Source organism: Larus michahellis, chromosome 25 (assembly GCF_964199755.1).
Source record: "Larus michahellis chromosome 25, bLarMic1.1, whole genome shotgun sequence".
NCBI classification, from domain to species: domain Eukaryota; kingdom Metazoa; phylum Chordata; class Aves; order Charadriiformes; family Laridae; genus Larus; species Larus michahellis.
This window is the reverse complement of record NC_133920.1, coordinates 1,848,561-1,867,906: the sequence shown is the minus strand read 5'-3', so window position 1 is coordinate 1,867,906 and position 19,346 is coordinate 1,848,561. Positions and strand designations below refer to the sequence as shown.

The following is a 19,346-nucleotide window of genomic DNA, read 5'->3' as shown; positions in this document are numbered from 1 at the left end:
AGCGAGGACAGCACCTTTTGGGTGCCATCCCCACCCCAAGGCTGGCCATTTTTGGAGCGCCCAACCCCACAGCAAGGCTGGGGGGCTCGGGGGGGGGGGCCCCCCACCCCACGGCGCAGCTGCCGCTCGGCCGGGCTGACCCCCGGGGCCCGGCTGGCCGCAGTCGCCCCATTGCCTCATCGCCTGAGTCACGGCTCCGTTCCCCCCACACACCCCCCCCCCCCGGTTTTCCAGTTCCCAGCAAATATTTACCCTCGTCTCTGCAGTAACGAGCCCCCGCAGACACCCCTGGCCCCCCAAACCCAGCCCCACACCCCCTGCCCCGGGCAATGGGGGCAATGCAGCCCCCTCCCCAACCCACAGCCACCCTGTCCCAGCTCCCCCAGGGACCCCCATGACAGGTCCCCAATGGGCCCAGGGTGGCTATGGGGCCACCAGCTTGTCCCCATCCCACGTGCCCTCCTGGGGGGGTTCCCCAAGGGTCGCCGAGGTGGGGCAGGGGAGGGTGCCACAGCCCGGGGGTCCCCAGGGGTTGCCATGGTGGGGCAGGGGAGGGGGCCACGGCCCAGGGGTCCCCAGGGGTCGCCATGGTGGGGCAGGAGGTGGGTCACGGCCTGGGGGTCCCCGAGGGCTGCCGTGGTGGGGCAGGGGAGGGGGCCACGGCCCAGGGGACCCCCATGCCCAAGGGTGGCTGTGGTGGGGCAGGGGAGGGGGCCATGGCCCAGGGGTCCCCAAAGCTGCCGCGGTGGGGCAGGAGGTGGGTCACAGCCTGGGGGTTCCCAAGGGTTGTTGTGGTGGGGCAGGGGAGGGGGTTGTGGCCCAGGGGACCCCCATGCCCAAGGGTGGCTGTGGTGGGGCAGGGGAGGGGGCCATGGCCCAGGGGTCCCCAAAGCTGCCGCGGTGGGGCAGGAGGTGGGTCACAGCCTGGGGGTTCCCAAGGGTTGTTGTGGTGGGGCAGGGGAGGGGGTCGTGGCCCAGGGGACCCCCATGCCCAAGGGTGGCTGTGGTGGGGCAGGGGAGGGGGCCATGGCCCAGGGGTCCCCAAAGCTGCCGCGGTGGGGCAGGAGGTGGGTCACAGCCTGGGGGTTCCCAAGGGTTGTTGTGGTGGGGCAGGGGAGGGGGCCACGGCCCAGGGGACCCCCATGCCCAAGGGTGGCTGTGGTGGGGCAGGGGAGGGGGCCATGGCCCAGGGGTCCCCAAAGCTGCCGCGGTGGGGCAGGAGGTGGGTCACAGCCTGGGGGGTCCCAAGGGTTGTTGTGGTGGGGCAGGGGAGGGGGCCACGGCCCAGGGGTCCCCGAGGGCTGCCGTGGTGGGGCAGGGGAGGGGGCCACGGCCCAGGGGACCCCCATGCCCAAGGGTGGCTGTGGTGGGGCAGGGGAGGGGGCCATGGCCCAGGGGTCCCCAAAGCTGCCGCGGTGGGGCAGGAGGTGGGTCACAGCCTGGGGGTTCCCAAGGGTTGTTGTGGTGGGGCAGGGGAGGGGGCCACGGCCCAGGGGACCCCCATGCCCAAGGGTGGCTGTGGTGGGGCAGGGGAGGGGGCCATGGCCCAGGGGTCCCCAAAGCTGCCGCGGTGGGGCAGGAGGTGGGTCACAGCCTGGGGGGTCCCAAGGGTTGTTGTGGTGGGGCAGGGGAGGGGGCCACGGCCCAGGGGACCCCCATGCCCAAGGGTGGCTGTGGTGGGGCAGGGGAGGGGGTCGTGGCCCGGGCATCCCCAAGGTCACCGTGGTGGGGCAGGGGAGGGGGTCACGGCCCAGGGGCCACCCGTGCCCTCCCCAGGGCTGCCCCTGCAGAGGTTAATCCTGCTCCCACGTGACGCCGGGTCCTGATCTCATAAGCGCCTTTGGACCCGGGGCCGGGGCAGCCATGGCCACCCTGGTGCCCCGCACCGTCCTCGTCACCGGCTGCTCCTCCGGCATCGGCCTGGCCCTCGCCGTCAGGTTGGCGCAGGACCCCCAGCAGCGCTACCAGGGTGAGGAGCCGGGGGGGGGGGGGGGACCCTTCCGCCCTGGCCCAGGCCCCACACCTGCCCCGGCGAGGAGGGGCCGGGAGCCCTGCGGGATGGGGAGGGTTTGGGGTCCCACCGCGCCGGGCTCCCCCCCAGCCCTGCAACCTCTTTCTCCTTGAAATCCCGTGGCCCCGAGCTCGCAGACCCCCCCCCGCCCCCGGCCCCGGCTCAGCGCACCCGGGGGTCCCCGTGCCCCCCACCCCCCGCCCTGCCAGGCGGAGCGGAGCTGGGGACGTGGGGCAGCCCCCCGGGGACACAGATGGCAGGGATGGCTGTGGGCGCACACGCGTGTAACTGGGGCCGGCAGCACGCTCCCACCGGGGTGGAAACACACACACACGCGTGTGGTCCCTGTGTGTCGTCCCTGTGCCACTCGCTGTCACACACACACACGCGTGTGGTCCCTCCGTGCCATCCCTGCGCCACTCGCTGTCACACACACACACGCGTGTGGTCCCTGTGTGCCGTCCCTGTGCCACTCGCTGTCACACACACACGCGTGTGGTCCCTGTGTGCCGTCCCTGTGCCACTCGCTGTCACACACACACGCGTGTGGTCCCTGTGTGCCATCCCTGTGCCACCCGCTGTCACACACACACACGTGTGGTCCCTGTGTGCCGTCCCTGTGCCACTCGCTGTCACACACACGCGTGTGGTCCCTGTGTGCCGTCCCTGTGCCAATTGCTGTCACACACACACGCATGTGGTCCCTCCATGCCGTCCCTGCGCCACTCGCTGTCACACACACACGCGTGTGGTCCCTCCATGCCATCCCTGCGCCACTCGCTGTCACACACACACGCGTGTCATCCCTCCATGCCGTCCCTGCGCCACTCGCTGTCACACACACACGCGTGTGGTCCCTGCACGCCGTCCCTGTGCCACTCGCTGTCACACACACACGCGTGTCGTCCCTCCATGCCGTCCCTGCGCCACTCGCTGTCACACACACACGCGTGTGGTCCCTCCATGCCGTCCCTGCGCCACTCGCTGTCACACACACACGCGTGTGGTCCCTGCACGCCGTCCCTGTGCCACTCGCTGTCACACACACACGCGTGTCGTCCCTCCATGCCGTCCCTGCGCCACTCGCTGTCACACACACACGCGTGTGGTCCCTCCATGCCGTCCCTGCGCCACTCGCTGTCACACACACACGCGTGTGGTCCCTGCACGCCGTCCCTGTGCCACTCGCTGTCACACACACACGCGTGTCGTCCCTCCATGCCGTCCCTGCGCCACTCGCTGTCACACACACACGCGTGTGGTCCCTCCATGCCGTCCCTGCGCCACTCGCTGTCACACACACACACGCGTGTGGTCCCTGCACGCCGTCCCTGAGCCACTCGCTGTCACACACGCGTGCTTGTGTCCCCCCGCAAAACTCCGCTGCCCCACCACCGATCCCGCGCCAGGGATTAGTCCCGGGATGGGGGATTAAAGGCCGCCTTACCCAAGCAGCTTAGGGAACGCGGGCTCGGCTTGACCCTTCGACCCCGGCTAGCATCTGGGGTCCCCCTGACTGGGGCTGGGGGCTCCCCGTAGTCATCGCCACCATGCGGGACCTGCGGAAGAAGGAGAAATTGGAAGAGGCGGCGGGAGCGGCGCTGGGAAAGACGCTGAGCATCCAACGCCTGGACGTCTGCAGCGATAGCTCGGTGGCGGAGTGCATGGCGAGCATCCCCGGGGGCCGCGTGGACGTGCTGGGTGAGCGGGGTGCTGGGTTGGGGGGGGGCCGGAGGGGCCGCGCTAGGGGCCGGAGGGGTCTCTGAGCACCCCCCGCCCCGGGGTCGTGTCGCAGTGAATAACGCCGGCGTGGGGCACGTGGGGCCCGTGGAGAGTATCAGCGTGGAGGAGATGAAGCGCATCTTCGAGACCAACTTCTTCGGGGCCGTGAGGATGATCAAGGCCGTCCTCCCCGACATGAAGCGACGGCAGAGCGGTCACATCGTGGTCATCAGCAGCGTCATGGGGCTGCAGGGTGAGGCCCAGGTTGGGGGGGGCGCCCCGATGTGTGTGTGGGGGACCCCACTGTGCGACTCCAGGGGGCTCAGCCCCTCTTCGCCCACAGGGATCGTCTTCAACGACGTCTACGCCGCCTCCAAGTTCGCCGTGGAGGGATTTTGCGAGAGCCTGGCCGTGCAGCTGCTGCAGTTCAACGTCTTGTGAGTGGGAGGGGATGCGGGGCTGGGGCGGGGGGTGTCCAAGGGTGGCTCTGGACCCCCACCCCGAGCACCCACCCCGGCCCCGCAGCGTCTCCATGGTGGAACCGGGCCCCGTGAACACGGATTTTGAGCTGAAGCTGATGGAGGAAGTTTCACGCTCCGAATTTCCCGGCACCGACCCGGCTACTGTGCGGTATTTCAAGGACGTCTACCTGCCGGCTTCCCACGAGATCTTCACCACGCTGGGGCAGAGCCCCGCCGCCGTGGCCGAGGTGTGTGGGGCTGGGAGGAATTGGCTTTTTGGGGGGGGCCGGCGGCGGGGGGGACCGTTCCTGGCCCCCACGCCGGCTCTGAGCCTCCCGTTCCGCCCCGTCTCCGCTCGCAGGCCATCGTGAACGTGATCGGAGCCAGGCGCCCGGCTTTCCGCACCCAAACCAACTGCCTCTACACGCCCTTGGTGGCCCTCAAGTACGCGGATCCCTCGGGGGACCTCTCCGTGAGGACCTACTACCGCCTGCTCTTCGACTACGGCACCCTCTTCCACCTCAGCATGGGCGCCCTGCGGTGCCTCACCTGCGGCTGCTTCCGCCGGAGGGTCACCCCGGTCTGAGCCGGGGGCACCCCAAGGTTGCAGGGGAGGGGGCGGGCTCCGTCCCTGGATGGTGGGGAAGGGGGCTACGGCTGCGGCTCTGTGCCCCCCCCACCCCCCGCCCCGGCATCGCCCGCGGCGGGACGCACGGGTGGCACCGGCTGAACGCGGTCCCCCGGGGTGTCAGAGGCAGAGATGGGGGGGCACTCCCAGCAGGATGAGGTCCCAGCGGGGCTGAGCCCTTCCCTGGAGGGGGGGGAAGAGCCTTGGGGGGAGCCGGGGAGGGGGTTTGGGGAGCCTTGGGGGGCTTTGGGGAACCTTAAAGGCTGGGGAGCCTGAGGGGCTTTGGGGAATATGGAGGGGTGGGGAACCTGGGGGGCGTTCTGGGGGTGTTGGGGAGCGTGGGGAGCAGGGCTGGGGGGGCTCCGAAGAGCCCGAAGCAGTGCTTGGGGGTACCTGGGGGGGTCTCTGGGGGATCTGGGGAGCCCAGAGGGGGGCTCTGGGTGACCCGAGGGGTCTCTGGGGGACCTGAGGAGCCAGGAGGGGGGCTCTGCGGGGGTCTGGCGGGGACCTCTGGGGGACCTGGGGAGCCCAGAGAGGGGCTCTGGGGGACCTGGGGGGGGCTCTGGGGACCTGGGGAGCCTGCAGGGGGGGGCTCTGGGTGGGCTCTTGGGGACCTGAGGGGTTTCTGAGGATCCTGAGGGGCTCAGAGGGGGGCTCTGGGGGACCTGGAGGGTCTCTGGAGGACTTGGGGAGCCCAGACAGGGGCTCTGGGGGTCCCAAGGGGTCTCTGGGGCATCTGGAGAGCCCAGAAAGGGTCTCTGGGGGACCTGGAGGGGCTCTGGGGGACTTGGGGAGCCCACAGAGGGGTCTCTGGGAGACCTGAGGAGCCCGGAGGGGGTCTCCGGGGGACCTGAGGGGTCTCTGAGGGACGCCCTCTCTGAGGGACCCCCCTGAGCCCCAGAGAGGGGCTCTGGGGGGGGCTCTGGGGGACCTGGAGGGTCTCTGAGGGACCTGGGGAGCCCAAACAGTGTCTCTGGGGGCTCTAGGGGGTCTCTGAGGGACCTGGGGAGCACAGACCGTGGCTCTGGGGGCTCAGGGGGGGTCTCTGAGGGACCTGGGGAGCACAGACAGTGGCTCTGGGGGCTCTAGGGGGTCTCTGAGGGACCTGGGGAGCACAGACAGTGGCTCTGGGGGCTCTGGGCGACCCGGGGAGCCCGGAGGGTGGCTCTGGGGGTGTTGATGAGCCGCGGGGCGGGGGGTTCTGGGGGTCTGCAGTAAAATCTGTGACTTCGCCCCCCACAGCCGCCCCCTCGCACTGACCTTCGCGCCGGCGGCGAGACGGGACAGCGGGGCCGGGGGTTCGCCGGGCCGGGATGGGGTGGGGTGGGATGGGATGGGGTGGGGTGGGATGGGATGGGATGGGTGAGGCGGCCCCGGCCCCTCAGGCCTCGCCCTCCCTGCTGTGGCGGGAGCAGGGACGGTCGGGCCGGGCCGGGCCGGGCCGGGGGGGTCCCCGCGGTGCTGCGGGGCCGGGCCGGGGGGGGGTTGGCGGGACCGGGTGGGTGGGAAGAGGCCGCGGAACCATGGCAACGGCGGGCGGAACGCGGGGCGCAGCTGGCAGGGACCGGCCGGAAGTGGCGCTCCGGAAGTAGCCGGAGGGGAAGGGAGGGTGCGCGCCGGAAGTGGCCGTGGCCGCATGGTGGCGGCGGCGGCGGCGGCAAGATGGGGCGGCCGAGCAAAGTACGGGGCCGGGGGGGTGGAGCTAGGACACGGCGGGAGCGAAACGGGCCTCCTCGGGGCGGGGGGTCGAGGACACTGGGGGAGGCGAGCGGGAGTCGCGGCGGGCCTAGACATCCCGAGGATCGGGCCCTACCGGTGCTCTGGAGGGGCAGGGGGCCCGGCTGTACCGAGGATCGGGGGGATGGGGCCCTCTTGAGGGGCAGGAAGGGACGGGAGGCGCCCAACTGTACCGGAGATGGGGGGCGTGGGCCCTCCCGGGGGGCTGGAGGGGACGGGGGGCCCCGGCTGTACGGGGGATCGGGCCCTCCCGGGGGTCTGGAGGGGAGGGAGGGGGGGCGGCTGTACCGGGGATCGGGTGCGTGGGCCCTCCCGGGGGCAGAAGGGGACGGGGGACCTGGCTGTACCGGGGATCGGACCCTCCCGGGGGGCTGGAGGGGTCAGGCTGTACCGAGGATCGAGGGGATGGGGCCCTTCTGAGGGGCAGGAAGGGACGGGGGGAGCCCGGCTGTACCGGAGATCGGGGGCGTGGGCCCTCCCGGGGGGCTGGAGGGAATGGGAGACCTGGCTGTACCGGGGATCGGGCCCTCCCAGGGGGGAAAAGAGGGGACAGGGGGCCCGGCTGTACCGGGCATTGGGGTCTAGGGCCTTCCCGGGGATGAAAGGAAGGGACAAGGAGCCCGGTTGTCCCGGGGATCGGGCCCTCCCAGGGGGCAGGAAGGGATGGGGGGCTCGGTTGTCCCAGGGATTGGGGGATCAGACCCTCCCAGGGGGGAAAAGAGGGGATGGGGGGCCCGGCTGTACCAGGGCTTGGGGTCTAGGGCCTTTCCGGGGGTAAAAAGAAGGGACGAGGGGCCCGGCTGTACCGGGGATCGGGCCCTCCTGAGGGGCAGGAGAGGATGAGGAGGGGGTTGCTCCCCTTCCTCCCCACCGAGGACCACCCGGTCCCCGGCCCTGACGGTGTGTTTCCCCACCACCACCACCCCCGGTAGAGCAAGAACCAGAAGACGGAGCGGGCGGCGGCGCTGCACCAGGCCCAGCAGGAATACAGCGCCGTCCCCCACTCCTTCGTCTTCAACCGCGGCCGCGTCGGCAAGAACGTGCGGCAGCTGATCGCCGACGTCAGGAAGGTGATGGAGCCCTACACCGCCAGAGCCCTCAAGGTGAGCTCGGGGGACGATCCTCTGCCCTGTGGGGGGCGGGGGGGGGGGAAATCCTGCCCCCTCCCCAGGCTGACGCGGAGCCCTCGCAGCCGGGAGGTGGTTTGGAACATGGGGGTCTCAAGGGCTTGGCCATTTTTGTGCTGCAGGTGCGGAAAAACAACTCCCTGAAGGATTTTGTCGCCGTGGCCGGGCCCCTGGGGGTGACGCATTTCTTGGTCTTCAGCAAATCATCCTCCAGCATCAATTTTGTGAGTAGCACAAACCCCCCGCCACGTCCTCCGGGTCTGCCCCCCCCACCACCCCCAGGCTCCTGGGGTTTGGGGGTCCCCCTCCGCAGCGACTGTGCTCCCCTATGGGGCGCCGGCACCTTTTTTGGGGGAGGGTTTCCACCCCGTTTGCAGACGCAGAGGATGACAAAATCCCGCTGAGTTCGCGCTGTGATTCTATCCAAAGTAAACGCACTGATGCGTCTGCGCCAGGGCCGGGGCTGGGGGGGTCCGTCCCGGCACCGGTGGCTTCCCCCGGCATTGAGCACCGTTTCTCTCCCCCTCCCCAGAAGCTTTTCCGGCTGCCCGGTGGCCCGACGCTGACGTTCAAGGTGACGCAGGTGGGTGATGGAAAGAGCCCCCCCTTCCCCACCGGCGTGAAGGGCAGCGTCTCGGCCCCTCCTCATCCTCCTACGTGTCCCCCCCCTCTCCTCTCTAGTACTCGCTGATCAAGGACGTGGTGTCGTCCCTCAAGCGGCACCGCATGCACGAGCAGCAGTTTACCCACCACCCGCTGCTGGTCCTCAGCAATTTCGGTCTCCAGCAGATCCAGGTCAAGCTGATGGCCAGCATGTTCCAAAACATGTTCCCTTCCATCAACGTCCACAGGGTAGGTGAGGCTGGGGGGGGGGGGGGGGGATGGGGATGTCCCCACGCTGCCGGGGGGAGGCTCAGCACCCACCTCCTGTGCTCACAGAATGGTTCGGGTTGGAAGGGACCTTAAAGCCCCCCCAGTGCCACCCCCTGCCCTGGGCAGGGCCACCTCCCACCAGCCCAGGTCGCTCCAAGCCCCGGCCAACCTGGCCTTGGACCCCTCCAGGGATGGGGCAGCCACAGCTTCTCTGGGCAACCTGGGCCAGGGGCTCACCCCCCTCACAGCCAAGAATTTCTTCCCCAGATCTCATCTAAATTTCCCTCTTTCAGTTTAAACCCATCCTCCCTCGTCCCACGGCTCCCCTCCCTGATCCAGAGTCCCTTCCCGGCTTTCCCGGAGCCCCTTTAGGGACTGGAAGGGGCTCCAAGGTCTCCCCGGAGCCTTCTCTTCTCCAGGCTGAACCCCCCCAGCTCAGCCCGGCCCCACAGCAGAGGGGCTCCAGCCCTCCCAGCATCTCTGGGGCCTCCTCCGGCCCCGCTCCCACAGCTCCGTGTCCTTCTTGTGCTGAGGACTCCAGAGCTGGATGCAGTACTCCTGGTGGGTTATCACCAGAGGGGTAGAATCACCTCCCTCGCCCTGCTGGCCACGCTTCTTTTGATGCAGCCGAGGTTGCCGGTGGCTTTCTGGGCTGCCAGCGCACGTTGCCAGCTCGCGTTGAGCTTCTCCCCCACCAGCACCCCCAAATCCTTCTCCTCAGGGCTGCTCTCCAGCCATTCTCCGCCCAACCTGGATTTGTGCCTGGGATTGCCATCAGCCAGGTGCAGGACCTTGCGCTTGGCCTCATTGAACTTCAGGAGGTTGGCGGGGTCCCGCCTCTCCAGCCTGTCCAGGTCCCTCTGGATGGCATCCCTTCCCTCCAGCGTGTCGATGGCGCCGCGCAGCTTGGTGTCGTCGGCAAAGTTGGTGAGGGGGTGCCCTCAATCCCACTGTCCGTGTCTCCGACAAAGATGTTAAATGGCACCGATCCCAGCACCGAGCCCCGAGGAACGCCGCTCCTCGCTGGTTTCCAGGTGGACATCGAGCCGTTGACCGCAACCCTTTTGAGTGCGGCCAGCCAGCCAGTTCCTTATCCTTACCAAATCCACGCTTTTCCAATTTAGAGACCAGGATGTCGTGCGGGACAGCGTCAAAACGCTTTGCGTCAGTCCAGGTGGATGACGTCGGTCGCTCTCCCCTTATCTACCAACGCTGTGGCAACATCGCAGAAGGCCACCAAATTTGTCAGGCGCGATTTGCCTTTGGGGAAGCCGTGTTGGCTGTCACCAGTCACCTCCTTATTTTCCACGTGCCTTAGCATGAGTTTCCAGGAGGATCTGCTCCATGATCTTGCCGGGCACGGAGGTGAGACTGACCGGCCTGTAGTTCCCTGGGTCATCCTTTTTTCCCAGTTTTGAAAAACAGGGGTCATGTTTCCCCTTTTCCAATCATCGGGAACTTCACCGGACTGCCACGACTTTTCAAACCCTGCTCCTCGGGGTTCAATTCTGTTCAACATATTGATCGACGATCTGGATGCGGGCGTTGAATTCCCAAGTGGGAGGTGCTTGTCGACTCCCTTGAGTGACTTTGCAGAAGGATCTGGATAAATCGGAGCACTGGGCTATGATTAACGGGACGAAGTTTAATTTAACAAGTCCAAATGCCGGATTCTGCGCAGGACGGACGGAGTAATGCTGGGCACGGGGATGAACTGGGAGAGAAGCGGCTGGAGAAGGAGCCCTGCAGGAAGGGATCTGGGGGTGCTGGACACGTGGGAATGGTTCAAAGCTGCACCTGGGGAGGTTCAGACTGGATTTTAGGAAGCGTTTCTTTACTGAGAGGTTGGAAGAGCCTTCCTGGAGAGGTGGTCGATGCCCCAGGCCTGGCAGGGTTTGAGAAGCGTTTGGATAATGCCCTTAAAAACACGCTTTAACTTTCGGTCAGCCCTGAATTGGTCAGACAGTCGGACTAGGTGATCGTTGTAGGGCCCTTCCGACTGAAATCTAATCTTTTCCCTCTCCTCTTCTCTTCCCTTCCCTCTCCTCTTCCCTTCTCCTCTCTCTTCTCCCCTCTCCTTCCCTTCCCTCCTCCCCTCTTCCCTCTCCTCTTCCCTCTCCTTCCCTTCCCTCTTCCCTTCTCCCCTTCTCCTCTCCACTTCCCTTCCCTTCCCTCTCCTATTCCCACCCCACTCCTCTTCCTTCTTCCACAGGTCAACCTCAACAACATCAAGAGGTGTTTGCTCATCAGCTACGACGCAGAGACGCAGCTCCTCGATTTCAGGCATTAGTGAGTGTCGTGCCCCTGATTCTGGGGGGCGGGGGGAACACCCTGCGCCCCGTGTCCCAGCACTGACCTCTTCCTCCTCCTCCTCCTCCTCACAGCAGCCTGAAGGTCGTGCCTGTGGGCATGAACAAAGCCGTGAAGAAGCTGCTGCAGGAGAAGTTCCCCAACATGAGCCGCCTGGAAGACATCAGCGAGCTGCTGGTGAAGTGTGTGGGGGGCATCAAGGGGGACAAGGGTCCCACAGGTGCCTTCCGGCCTGTCCCCAAACGCGTTCCTGTCCCTTGGCAGGGACATAAACCTGTCGGAGAGCGAGGCCGAGCAAGACGGGACCCACAACGTCCTAGAGCTGCCGCAGGCGTACGCCGGCCGAGGCAACATGAAAGCGCAGCAGAGCGCCGTGCGCCTCACCGAGGTGGGTGCCAGCGGTGACGCCGCGGTTGCCATCGCCCCGGGGATGCCATCGAGCCTGACCTGGGCTCTCCGCACCCCCACCCCCCATTCCTGCAGATCGGCCCCCGCATGACTCTGCAGCTCATCAAGGTGGAGGAGGGCCTGGCGCAGGGCAACGTCCTCTACCACGGCTTCAGTAAGTGCCGCAAAACACCGTCTCCGGTAAAGGTGCCGACGCGGGGGCTCCGACCGCGGCATCTCACCCCTTTCCCCGTGTGTTTTAAGTCCACAAAACGGAGGCGGAGGTGAAGGAGATCCTGGCGCGGAAGGAGGCGAAGCTGCAGCTGAAGGCGGAGCGGCGGCAGAAGCAGGAGGCGGATGTGGAACGCAAGCGGCGGCAGCGGGAGGCTCACAGGTGAGGGCAGGGGCCGGCAGCGGCGGAATCCGGCACCGATCCGGCAGAGGGTGACACGATGGTGGCACCGCAGGGAGAAGAGCCTGGTGGGGATTCGGAGGAAACGGCAGCAGGACGGTGACAGTGACGCCGAGGATCCCGGGGCGCCGGAGCAGCAGGATGCGGGCGAGCAGTCGGAGGAGAGCGATGCCGAGTATTACCGGCAGGAGGTGGGCGAGGAGCCGGACAAAGGTGAGTCTGGAGGGGACCGAGCCCCCGCTGTCCCCTCCTCCTGCTGATAGTGGCTGATGATGCAAAAAACCTTGAGTTCTCCATGATCTCGGTTCAAAGTAAACGCACTGACACATCCGTCAGCCGCAACGGCGTCCCCCCGTCCCCCCTTTTTCGCTCAACAGCCCTTTTTTTGTTTCTATCTCCCCCCAAGATCTGTTCCCCGACCGCACCAAGAGGAAGCGAAGCTCCTCGGGCCCTGCCCCGCTACGGAAGCGACAACGGCAAAGCCAAGCAGAGCATCCCGCCGCCCCCAACCCTCGCCCCACAGCACCGGGGAAGCAGCGGAAGGGAGAAGCGGCACCAAGGGATTCGCGGCACCGCGGCAAGGCCAAGCACGGGGCGGGTGGCCGAAAGCTACACCGAGGAACTGAGCACCCAGGCCGGCAAGGGGCCCATCCCAGCTCCGGTCGTGCCCCCTCCAGGCCGAAGGGGCAAGGAGGGAAGCTGCTGACAAAGGGGAAGATGATTTTCCGGCGGCCTGGACGTGCCAAGAAGGGAAAACGCTGAGGCACCAGCTGCCAGCCACGCGCCAAGACTGTTGGGGGGAAGAGGAAATGGCCCCCCCCTCCGCCCCCTGCCCCGTTCCTGTGTAATACACTGCTTGGAACCACCGCCCGTGGCTGCGCTGGGTTTGGGGGGACCAAATGCGGGGTCCTGCCCCTGGATTGGGGCAAGCCCCGGTATCAACAGGGGCTGGGGGATGAAGGGCTGGAGAGCAGCACTGAGGAGAAGCACTTGGGGGTGTTGGTGGGGGAAAAACTCAACGGGAGCCGGCAACGTGTGCTGGTAGCCCAGAAAGCCACCGGCAACCTGGGCTGCATCCCCAGCGGGGCGAGGGGGGAGGATTCTGCCCCCCTGCTCCGCTCTGGGGAGACCCCCCTGCGGCGCTGCCTCCAGCTCTGGGGCCATGGGAAGGACGCGGAGCTGCGGGAGCGGGGCCGGAGGAGGCCCCGGAGATGATCCGAGGGCTGGAGCCCCTCTGCTGTGGGGCCGGGCTCAGCTGGGGGGGTTCAGCCTGGAGAAGAGAAGGCTCCGGGGAGACCTTGGAGCCCCTTCCAGTCCCTAAAGGGGCTCCGGGAAAGCCGGGAAGGGACTCTGGATCAGGGAGGGGAACCGTGGGATGAGGGGGGATGGGTTTAAGCTGAAAAAGGGGAGATTTAGATATAGAAATTTTTCACTATGAGGGCGGTGAGCCCCTGGCCCAGGTTGCCCAGAGAAGCTGTGGCCGCCCCATCCCTGGAGGGGTTCAAGGCCAGGTTGGCCGGGGCTTTGGGCAACCTGGGCTGGTTGAAGATGTCCCCACTCATGGCAGGGGATGGCACTGGGTGGCCTTTAAGGTCCCTTCCAACCCAAATCCTTCTATGATAAAAAGTGGGGTCTCCCACCCAGGGTGGCCCTTGCCATGCTGCCCCAATGCGGTCGGGCAGAGCAGGCAGCCCCGGCTCCTTCTGCCTCGGTGCCCAGGGCAGAAGGCAGATGCCAGGCTCTGTCTGGCTGCTGCCCTTCAGAAGAGGAACTGCCCTTCCCTGCTTACAACACGCCCCTGACAGCATTCTGCCCACGCTGTCCCGAAAACGGGGCAGGATGTGACCCTGTGATCGCCACCAAGGTGGGAGGGACAGGAGAGGACGGCGGCGAGCGCGGACCCCAAGAAGGACGGGGTGAGTGGGGCGAGTGGAGCGGCTGCAGGCAGCACGGGCCCCTGCCTGCACCCTGGGAGCCAGGCAAGGGCCGGGGGCGACAGAGGAGGGGACACATTCTGTCCCCAACGTGGGACTGCAACACCTCCTCGGTGCCGGCGCGAGGCAGACGGCTCTCATTAACCCTCACCACTTCCTGGCGCAGCCATTTGCCTGCAAGCCGTGCCTCGTGGCCGCGCTCTGCCTCTTCGCTGCCCGCAACCAAAACTGCACCCCTGCCTGCAGCCACCAAAAAGAGAAGCGGGGCCGGGGGGGACATCGGGAGGAACCCCCCCCCCCCACCCCCGAGATGGCCACCAACTTCAGTCACTGCAAGAACTTCAGCGGCTTCCAGGAGTCGCTGTGGCCGGTGCTGGCGGTGCAATTCCCAGCGGCGCTGGTGGGTAACGGCGTCGCCGTCTACCGTTTCCTCGCCCATGAGCGCTCCTGGCACAGCGGCATCGTCTATTCCTTCCACCTGGCTGTCAGCGGGATGCTCTACTCCCTCTCCCTGCCCTTTCTGGTGGCGTATTACTACCCGCCCAAGCACTGGCGCTACGGACCGGTGCTGTGCAAGCTGGAACGTTTCCTTTTCAACTGCAACCTCTACGGCGGCATCTTCTTCGTCACCTGCATCAGCCTCAACCGCTACCTCGGCATCGTTCACCCGCTGCGGGTCCACGGGAGGTTGCGGCCACACCACGCCAAGGTGCTGAGCGCGGTTATTTGGGTGCTGGCCGGGGTGTTTTCGGCACCCACCCTTTTTTTTGCGGAGCTGCAAGAAGCGGAGGGTGCGATCGAGTGTTTGGGGAGCGCGGTCCCGCGGCGGCTGCGGGAGTTTTATCCCTACAGCCTGGTGCTGGCCGCGCTGGGCTGCGGGCTGCCCTTCCTGCTCACCACCTCCTGCTACGCCGCCATTATCCGCACCGTTTTCCGTAATCCTCACCTCAGCCAGCCAGAAAAACGCAAGGTGGGAATACTGGTGGGGGTGGGAGTGGCTCTTTATGCCTTTTCCTACTTGCCCTACCATATTTTCCGTAACCTCAATTTGCGGCAGCGCCTGCTGCCCCGGGGCACGGAGGACTGCACCTTTTCCAGAACCATCCACACCACCGCGCAGGTCTGCAAGATCCTCGTTAACCTCAACGTCTGCCTGCACCCGCTGCTCTACACCGCCCTGGCCGACAGCATGCAGAGCTGCTGCGGTGCCGGCTGCAGCACCGGCTCTGCCGCCGAAGAGCCAGCTGAGCACGTGGAGCTGCGGCCGGCAACCTAGGAGCCCCCCGGGGTGGCCCAATGCAGCCAGTACAGGGCCCAGCGTAGCCCTTGGGCACATGTTTCCCTCCTGCAAAGGGCAGCGGTAACATGGGAGAAGCGAGATTAAAGCCGAAACCACAAGCACAGCCTCGCGTGTCACCTTTTTTTGGCAGAGATCCCCCTTTTTCTTCACTGAAAAGCTGGGGCTGAGACTAAAAAACAAGGAACGGCGGCACCGTGCCCTTCCCCGCGTCGCTGGCTCGGGCGCTGCCAGCCCCACCACGTGCCTGGAGTTGGGGTGAGTCGGGGACAGCCTCAGCGTGGGGACAAGGATGGGGGGCTGCTGAACCCTCCCCTCAGCTCACATCGACACCTTGGTGCATACCAGAGCGCTCGTCTTTATTTAGAAGCGCCGATCGCTCTCGCTGGGAGCCAGCGCGGCGCCGGCAGCGCCGGATTCAGTTGGTGGAGGGTCTGTGGAGAAGGAAAAGAGGGCGGTAAGGAGAAGGGAGAGTGTGGCGAGGAGAGAGGAGAGGACGGTGAGGAGGGGGGAGACGGTGTGCGGCACCCGGTCAGAGGGACAGAGCATGTGTCACCCCCCCCAATCCTCCAAGCCACCCCCTGCCGGCACTTACTTGGCCCATTCCACGTTAAGGATCAGGTGGTCATAGCCAAATCCGGAGACGCCGGCAATAGCCCGGGCCGCGTCCTCCCGGCGGTGGAAGCTGATGAAGGCGAAACCCTGAGGTGGGAGGAAAGCGAGAGGGTGAGAGGAAGCCGGGGGCGAGGGGACTCTAAAGGGGAAAATCCCTCCGTGCCCACCTTGGACTGCCCAGTGGTCTTGTCCTTGGCTAAATAGATCCTAGAGATGGAGCCGAAGGGCCGGAACAGCTCCTGGAGATCAGTCTCACGCGTGTCCTCGGACAGGTTGGTGACACGGATGGTGGCATTGTCATCAGCTGGCAGGGGGGAGGGGAAGGACAAGGAGGGTCAGGGCCACTGGTGGGACTGCAGGGAGAGCCGGCGTGTGCCGTACACGGCACCGCGGAGGCCCGGCGTCACGCAGAGGGGAGCGGGGAGGGTGTCCCCACCCCGAGGAGACGCCCGCCTTACCCCTGCGGTTGGGCTGCATGGACTCCCCGCGGCGGCTGGCTCCGTCTCTCAGGCTGGGGGGGACGTACTTGCCCGTCTTGCTCTGCTGAGCCTGCACCGGCTCCGGCTCTGAGGGCGGGAAAGGCGACAGGCAGGGGGTGAGGCTGCCCACAGCCAGACAGTGACACACACCCCCCCCCCTCCTTGTCCCCCCATCTCACACAGAGTCACAGACTCGTCAGGGTTGGAAGGGAGCTCTGGAAATCATCTTGTCCAACCCCCTGCCACAGCAGGGTGACCCACAGCAGGGTACACAGGAACGCATCCAGGCAGGTTTGGAATATCTCCGGAGGAGGAGACCCCCTGGGCAGCCTGTCCCAGGGCTCTGGCACCCTCAAAGTAAAATTTTCCTTATTTCCCATATTCCAGTTTGAGCCTGTTACTCCTTATCCTGTCACTGGGCACCACTGGAAAGAGCCTGGCTCCGTGCTTCTTGCCACCTGCCCTATAGGTACCGCTCAGCATTGATGAGATCCCCTCCCGGGCTTCTCTTCTCCAGCCTAAACAGCCCCAGGTCCCTCAGCCTTTCCTCAGCAGAGAGATGCTTCATCCCCTCATCATCCTCGTAGCCTCCACTGGACTCTCTACAGTAGTTCCGTGTCTTTCCTGAACTGGGGAGCCCAGAACTGGACCCGGTACTCCACCAGGGCAGAGCAGAGGGGGAGGATGACTTCCCTCAACCTCTCAGGATAAAGGGGTGCCGTACCTCCGGGCAGCTTCTCCTTCTCGCCTGTGGACAGCCCCAACTGCTCGGCCAACTCCTTCTGCATCGGCCCCAGGGTGTCCTTGTAGGGACAGCGGGTGGTCCAGTGGTCGCCCTTGCAGATACGGCACGAGACAATCTTCTGCCCCTTCAGCTTGTTCATGGGATCCTCCTCCTCCTGGCAGTTCAGATCCTGGGGGACAGGGAGACTCCTGAGTCCCGTGGGATCCACTACTCGCTCAGGCACGGCGTCACTGGGGGGCTCCCCCCTCGTCTAAAAGTTTCCAGCGCACCTGACCCACCTCCTTGCTGGTGATGAAGGTCATGAAGACATCGTCACTCACGGTGGTGGTGGCCACGTTCGGTCCGGGGGCATCAAACTCCGAGTTGCCAAATTTCTTCCAGTTCTGGGGAGAAAATGGGGAGCAATGGGGAGCCACTCGCATGGCACGTCCCCAAGAAATTACTGGATACAGAACAGAAGCAACCAGCAGGAAGGGAAAAAGAAAAAGCAGTGACCATGGGGTCGCTGGGAGATTGAGAAGGAACGGACAGAAGCAAAGGGCTGGGAGATGAAACGGTTCCTGCTGGAGTGCAGATTTCCTTCCCTCCCTCCCTCCCTCTCCATTCCCGCAGGAGACGCTCACCTTCCGACGGGCCACTGCCTTGGAGGCCTTCCTGGTTTCGATGCGGAAAGTACGGATGATCTGTAAAAGGGCAAAAGAAATGATCAACGCAGGACGAAGGATGGCAGACGTACCTCCACCCGACACGTCCAAGTTTGGGGCTGCCCAAAGCAGCAGAGTCGAAATGGGGCTCTGATGGGACGTCCCTGCTGCCCGTGGCTGCCTGGTGCTGCCCGACCCTGCGCCAGGGCAGAGCCGAGGGCTCTGGGAGGGAAAAAGTGGGGGCTCGGCAGGAGGAAGAAGCCAAAATGGCAGCTCAGGACACATTACTCACCTTCACTTTGCGCCCATCCTCCTCCTCGCGATACTCCGTGATGGTTTTGATGTTCCCATTGATAAGTTCCTTTGGGGAGGGGAGCGGGCCTGCAGGGAGGGGGGACAGTGGGACAGTGTCCGACTCGGGGGAGGCGGCAGGAAAAAACAGCTTCCCCCCTGGCCTCTCACCCAGCTCTCACCTCCTTTCAGAAGCTCGGCCTCAGCGCTCAGGGTGCCCCCCAGCACCCCTGGCAGGGGGATGTCCTTCAGCAGCTCGCTGGTGATGCATTTGTCTGTGGGGAGAGAAGGGGGACAGACACCCCCTCGCTTGGGGACAGCCCGGCTGAGGGGGAAGGAGCCCCACGCCCCCACACAGCCTCTCCCCGCAGGGAGGAGGTGCCCTGCTTTTCTCCCCCTTGGAAAACGCCAAAGAGCCAAGAAATCTCAGCTGCTCCAACTCCCTGGGCTTCCTCAGCCCCTAAAATGGATGGAATAAGGACAGTGAGAAGGATCCTGCTCCCTGTTCCAGGTCAGGAACGCTCTGCTCGCAAGGATCGGCCTCGGAGAAGAGCCTGGGAACCTGTTCTGAGCCCTGGACAAAGAGCAGGCACGTCTCTGGGCTGATTTTAGAAAAGCAGCTGCTCTTTTTCTCCAGAAAAATTCTGCGGTTACCAGCAGGAGGAGCGACAGAGGAAAAAGGGGGAGGGAACTGGCCTGCAGCAGGAGTCACTCACCATCCTCTCCACCCTCCTCTTCCACCTGGTCGGCCCAGCTGGGCTTTGAGCTGCGGAGAGAGAGCAGAGCCTTAAATCCGCTGTCCCCTGCCAGCCACACCACTGTCCCCTCAGCCCTAGGCTCCGGCCACCCCACTGTCCACTCATCCCAGGGCTCCACCTGCCCCACTGTCCCCTCAGCCCCAGGCTCTGGCCATCCCGCTGTCCCCTCAGCGCCAGGCTCCAGCCACCCAGCTGCGCTATCCCCTCAGCCCCGGGCTGCGGCCACCCCGCTGTCCCCTCAGCCCTGGGCTCCAGGCCCCGGCCGCCCTGCTGTCCCCTCAGACCCGGGCTGCGCCCACCCCACTGTCCCCTCAGCGCCAGGCCCCGGCCACCCTGCTGTCCCCTCAGCCCCGGGCTCCAGGCCCCGGCCGCCCCGCTGTCCCCTCAGACCCGGGCCCCGGCCACCCCTACGCTCCCCCTCGCCGCTCCCTCTGCACTCGGCCCCCAGCACCGCCACTGCCCCCTTCCCCTCACCCATCACAGCCCCGAAGCGCCCCCGGGGCCGGCCAGGCCCCACACCCAGGGCCGGCCAGGCCCCACACCCAGGGCCGGCCAGGCCCCACACCCAGGGCCGGCCAGGCCCCACACCCGGGGCCCGCCGGCTACCGCCAGGCCCCAGCCCCGCTCCCCCCAAGGTCGTTCTCCCCCGCGGCGCTGGGCCAAGCCCAGGTCCAACGCCCGGTCCCCCCCGCCCGGGTTCGTCCCCGTCTCCTCACTCGTAGTCGCCCGTCGGCATCGCGCTCCCACCGCCCTCACGCACGGCCACCGGAAGGAGGCGCCGCACTTCCGGGGGCGCTGCGCCACTTCCGGCGTCGCAGAGACGGAAGGGGCGGGGCAGGACGAGCCGCGTTGCATGCCGGGAGACAGTTGCTAAGCAACGTCTCAGTGGGGCCCGCGGAGCCGAGGCCTGCGCTA

General features: G+C 66.3%; 5 protein-coding genes across 7 annotated transcripts in view; 3 read left to right on the top strand and 2 right to left on the bottom strand.

The window, feature by feature from the left end:
* The window catches only part of COL5A3 (collagen type V alpha 3 chain), a 35,069-nt gene extending 27,444 nt beyond the window's left edge, over window positions 1-7,625 (bottom strand). The window contains exons 1-3 of one of the 2 annotated variants that reach the window (XM_074567099.1): window positions 7,492-7,625; window positions 6,083-6,502; window positions 3,459-3,570 (exon numbers count right to left, since the gene is read on the bottom strand). In XM_074567099.1, coding sequence (XP_074423200.1) covers window positions 3,459-3,570; window positions 6,083-6,460 — 490 coding nt within the window. In that variant the 5' untranslated portion in view covers window positions 6,461-6,502; window positions 7,492-7,625. Of the gene's footprint in view, window positions 1-3,458; window positions 3,571-4,743; window positions 4,826-6,082; window positions 6,503-7,491 lie in introns of those variants that run through there. The other variant, XM_074567101.1, reaches the window with a different exon arrangement.
* On the top strand, window positions 1,853-4,808 carry RDH8 (retinol dehydrogenase 8). The gene is made up of 6 exons (XM_074567126.1): window positions 1,853-1,969; window positions 3,551-3,712; window positions 3,807-3,986; window positions 4,077-4,170; window positions 4,259-4,442; window positions 4,556-4,808. Exons 1-6 carry the CDS (start codon window positions 1,864-1,866, stop codon window positions 4,778-4,780), a joined length of 951 nt encoding a protein of 316 aa, XP_074423227.1. The 5' UTR covers window positions 1,853-1,863; the 3' UTR covers window positions 4,781-4,808.
* On the top strand, window positions 6,423-12,534 carry PPAN (peter pan homolog). 2 transcript variants are annotated; one of them, XR_012584609.1, is made up of 13 exons: window positions 6,432-6,502; window positions 7,492-7,662; window positions 7,809-7,910; window positions 8,219-8,269; window positions 8,368-8,538; window positions 9,684-9,924; window positions 10,772-10,848; window positions 10,944-11,051; window positions 11,134-11,257; window positions 11,353-11,431; window positions 11,521-11,650; window positions 11,724-11,881; window positions 12,075-12,534. XR_012584609.1 is itself a non-coding variant. In XM_074567121.1 (12 exons), exons 1-12 carry the CDS (start codon window positions 6,485-6,487, stop codon window positions 12,428-12,430), a joined length of 1,545 nt encoding a protein of 514 aa, XP_074423222.1. In that variant the 5' UTR covers window positions 6,423-6,484; the 3' UTR covers window positions 12,431-12,534. The 2 variants fall into 2 exon arrangements, 1 of the variants encoding a protein (XP_074423222.1); XM_074567121.1 differs by lacking the exon at window positions 9,684-9,924 and having other exon boundaries at window positions 6,423-6,502.
* A 144-nt stretch (window positions 12,535-12,678) lies between these two features.
* Window positions 12,679-15,097, top strand: P2RY11 (purinergic receptor P2Y11). Its single transcript, XM_074567127.1, is given in 3 exon segments — window positions 12,679-13,584; window positions 13,769-13,892; window positions 13,894-15,097. Coding segments are annotated over 3 exon segments (1,368 nt in total). The 5' UTR covers window positions 12,679-13,325; the 3' UTR covers window positions 14,879-15,097.
* Window positions 15,098-15,237: 140 nt separating this feature from the next.
* On the bottom strand, window positions 15,238-19,224 carry EIF3G (eukaryotic translation initiation factor 3 subunit G). The gene is made up of 11 exons (XM_074567124.1): window positions 19,148-19,224; window positions 18,390-18,439; window positions 17,856-17,948; window positions 17,675-17,763; window positions 17,362-17,421; window positions 17,017-17,121; window positions 16,718-16,907; window positions 15,973-16,080; window positions 15,682-15,818; window positions 15,495-15,601; window positions 15,238-15,333 (listed from the first exon to the last, which is right to left on the bottom strand). Exons 1-11 carry the CDS (start codon window positions 19,165-19,167, stop codon window positions 15,318-15,320), a joined length of 975 nt encoding a protein of 324 aa, XP_074423225.1. The 5' UTR covers window positions 19,168-19,224; the 3' UTR covers window positions 15,238-15,317.
* Between the last annotated feature and the right edge of the window lie 122 nt (window positions 19,225-19,346).

What these genes read in the sequence shown, in the direction of transcription:
- RDH8 (XM_074567126.1), top strand. Translation starts at nt 1,864, where the DNA reads ATGGCCACCCTGGTGCCCCGCACCGTCCTCGTCACCGGCTGCTCCTCC. An exon ending in GGGCCGCGTGGACGTGCTGG is followed by an intron (nt 3,713 to 3,806) that starts GTGAGCGGGGTG and finishes GTCGTGTCGCAG; the next exon opens with TGAATAACGCCGGCGTGGGG. An exon ending in CAGCGTCATGGGGCTGCAGG is followed by an intron (nt 3,987 to 4,076) that starts GTGAGGCCCAGG and finishes CTTCGCCCACAG; the next exon opens with GGATCGTCTTCAACGACGTC.
- PPAN (XM_074567121.1), top strand. An exon ending in ACACCGCCAGAGCCCTCAAG is followed by an intron (nt 7,663 to 7,808) that starts GTGAGCTCGGGG and finishes TTTGTGCTGCAG; the next exon opens with GTGCGGAAAAACAACTCCCT. An exon ending in CTCCTCGATTTCAGGCATTA is followed by an intron (nt 10,849 to 10,943) that starts GTGAGTGTCGTG and finishes TCCTCCTCACAG; the next exon opens with CAGCCTGAAGGTCGTGCCTG.
- EIF3G (XM_074567124.1), bottom strand. Translation starts at nt 19,167, where the DNA reads ATGCCGACGGGCGACTACGA. An exon ending in AGAGGAGGGTGGAGAGGATG is followed by an intron (nt 17,949 to 18,389) that starts GTGAGTGACTCC and finishes CTCTCCCCACAG; the next exon opens with ACAAATGCATCACCAGCGAG. An exon ending in CCTTCATCACCAGCAAGGAG is followed by an intron (nt 16,908 to 17,016) that starts GTGGGTCAGGTG and finishes CCTGTCCCCCAG; the next exon opens with GATCTGAACTGCCAGGAGGA.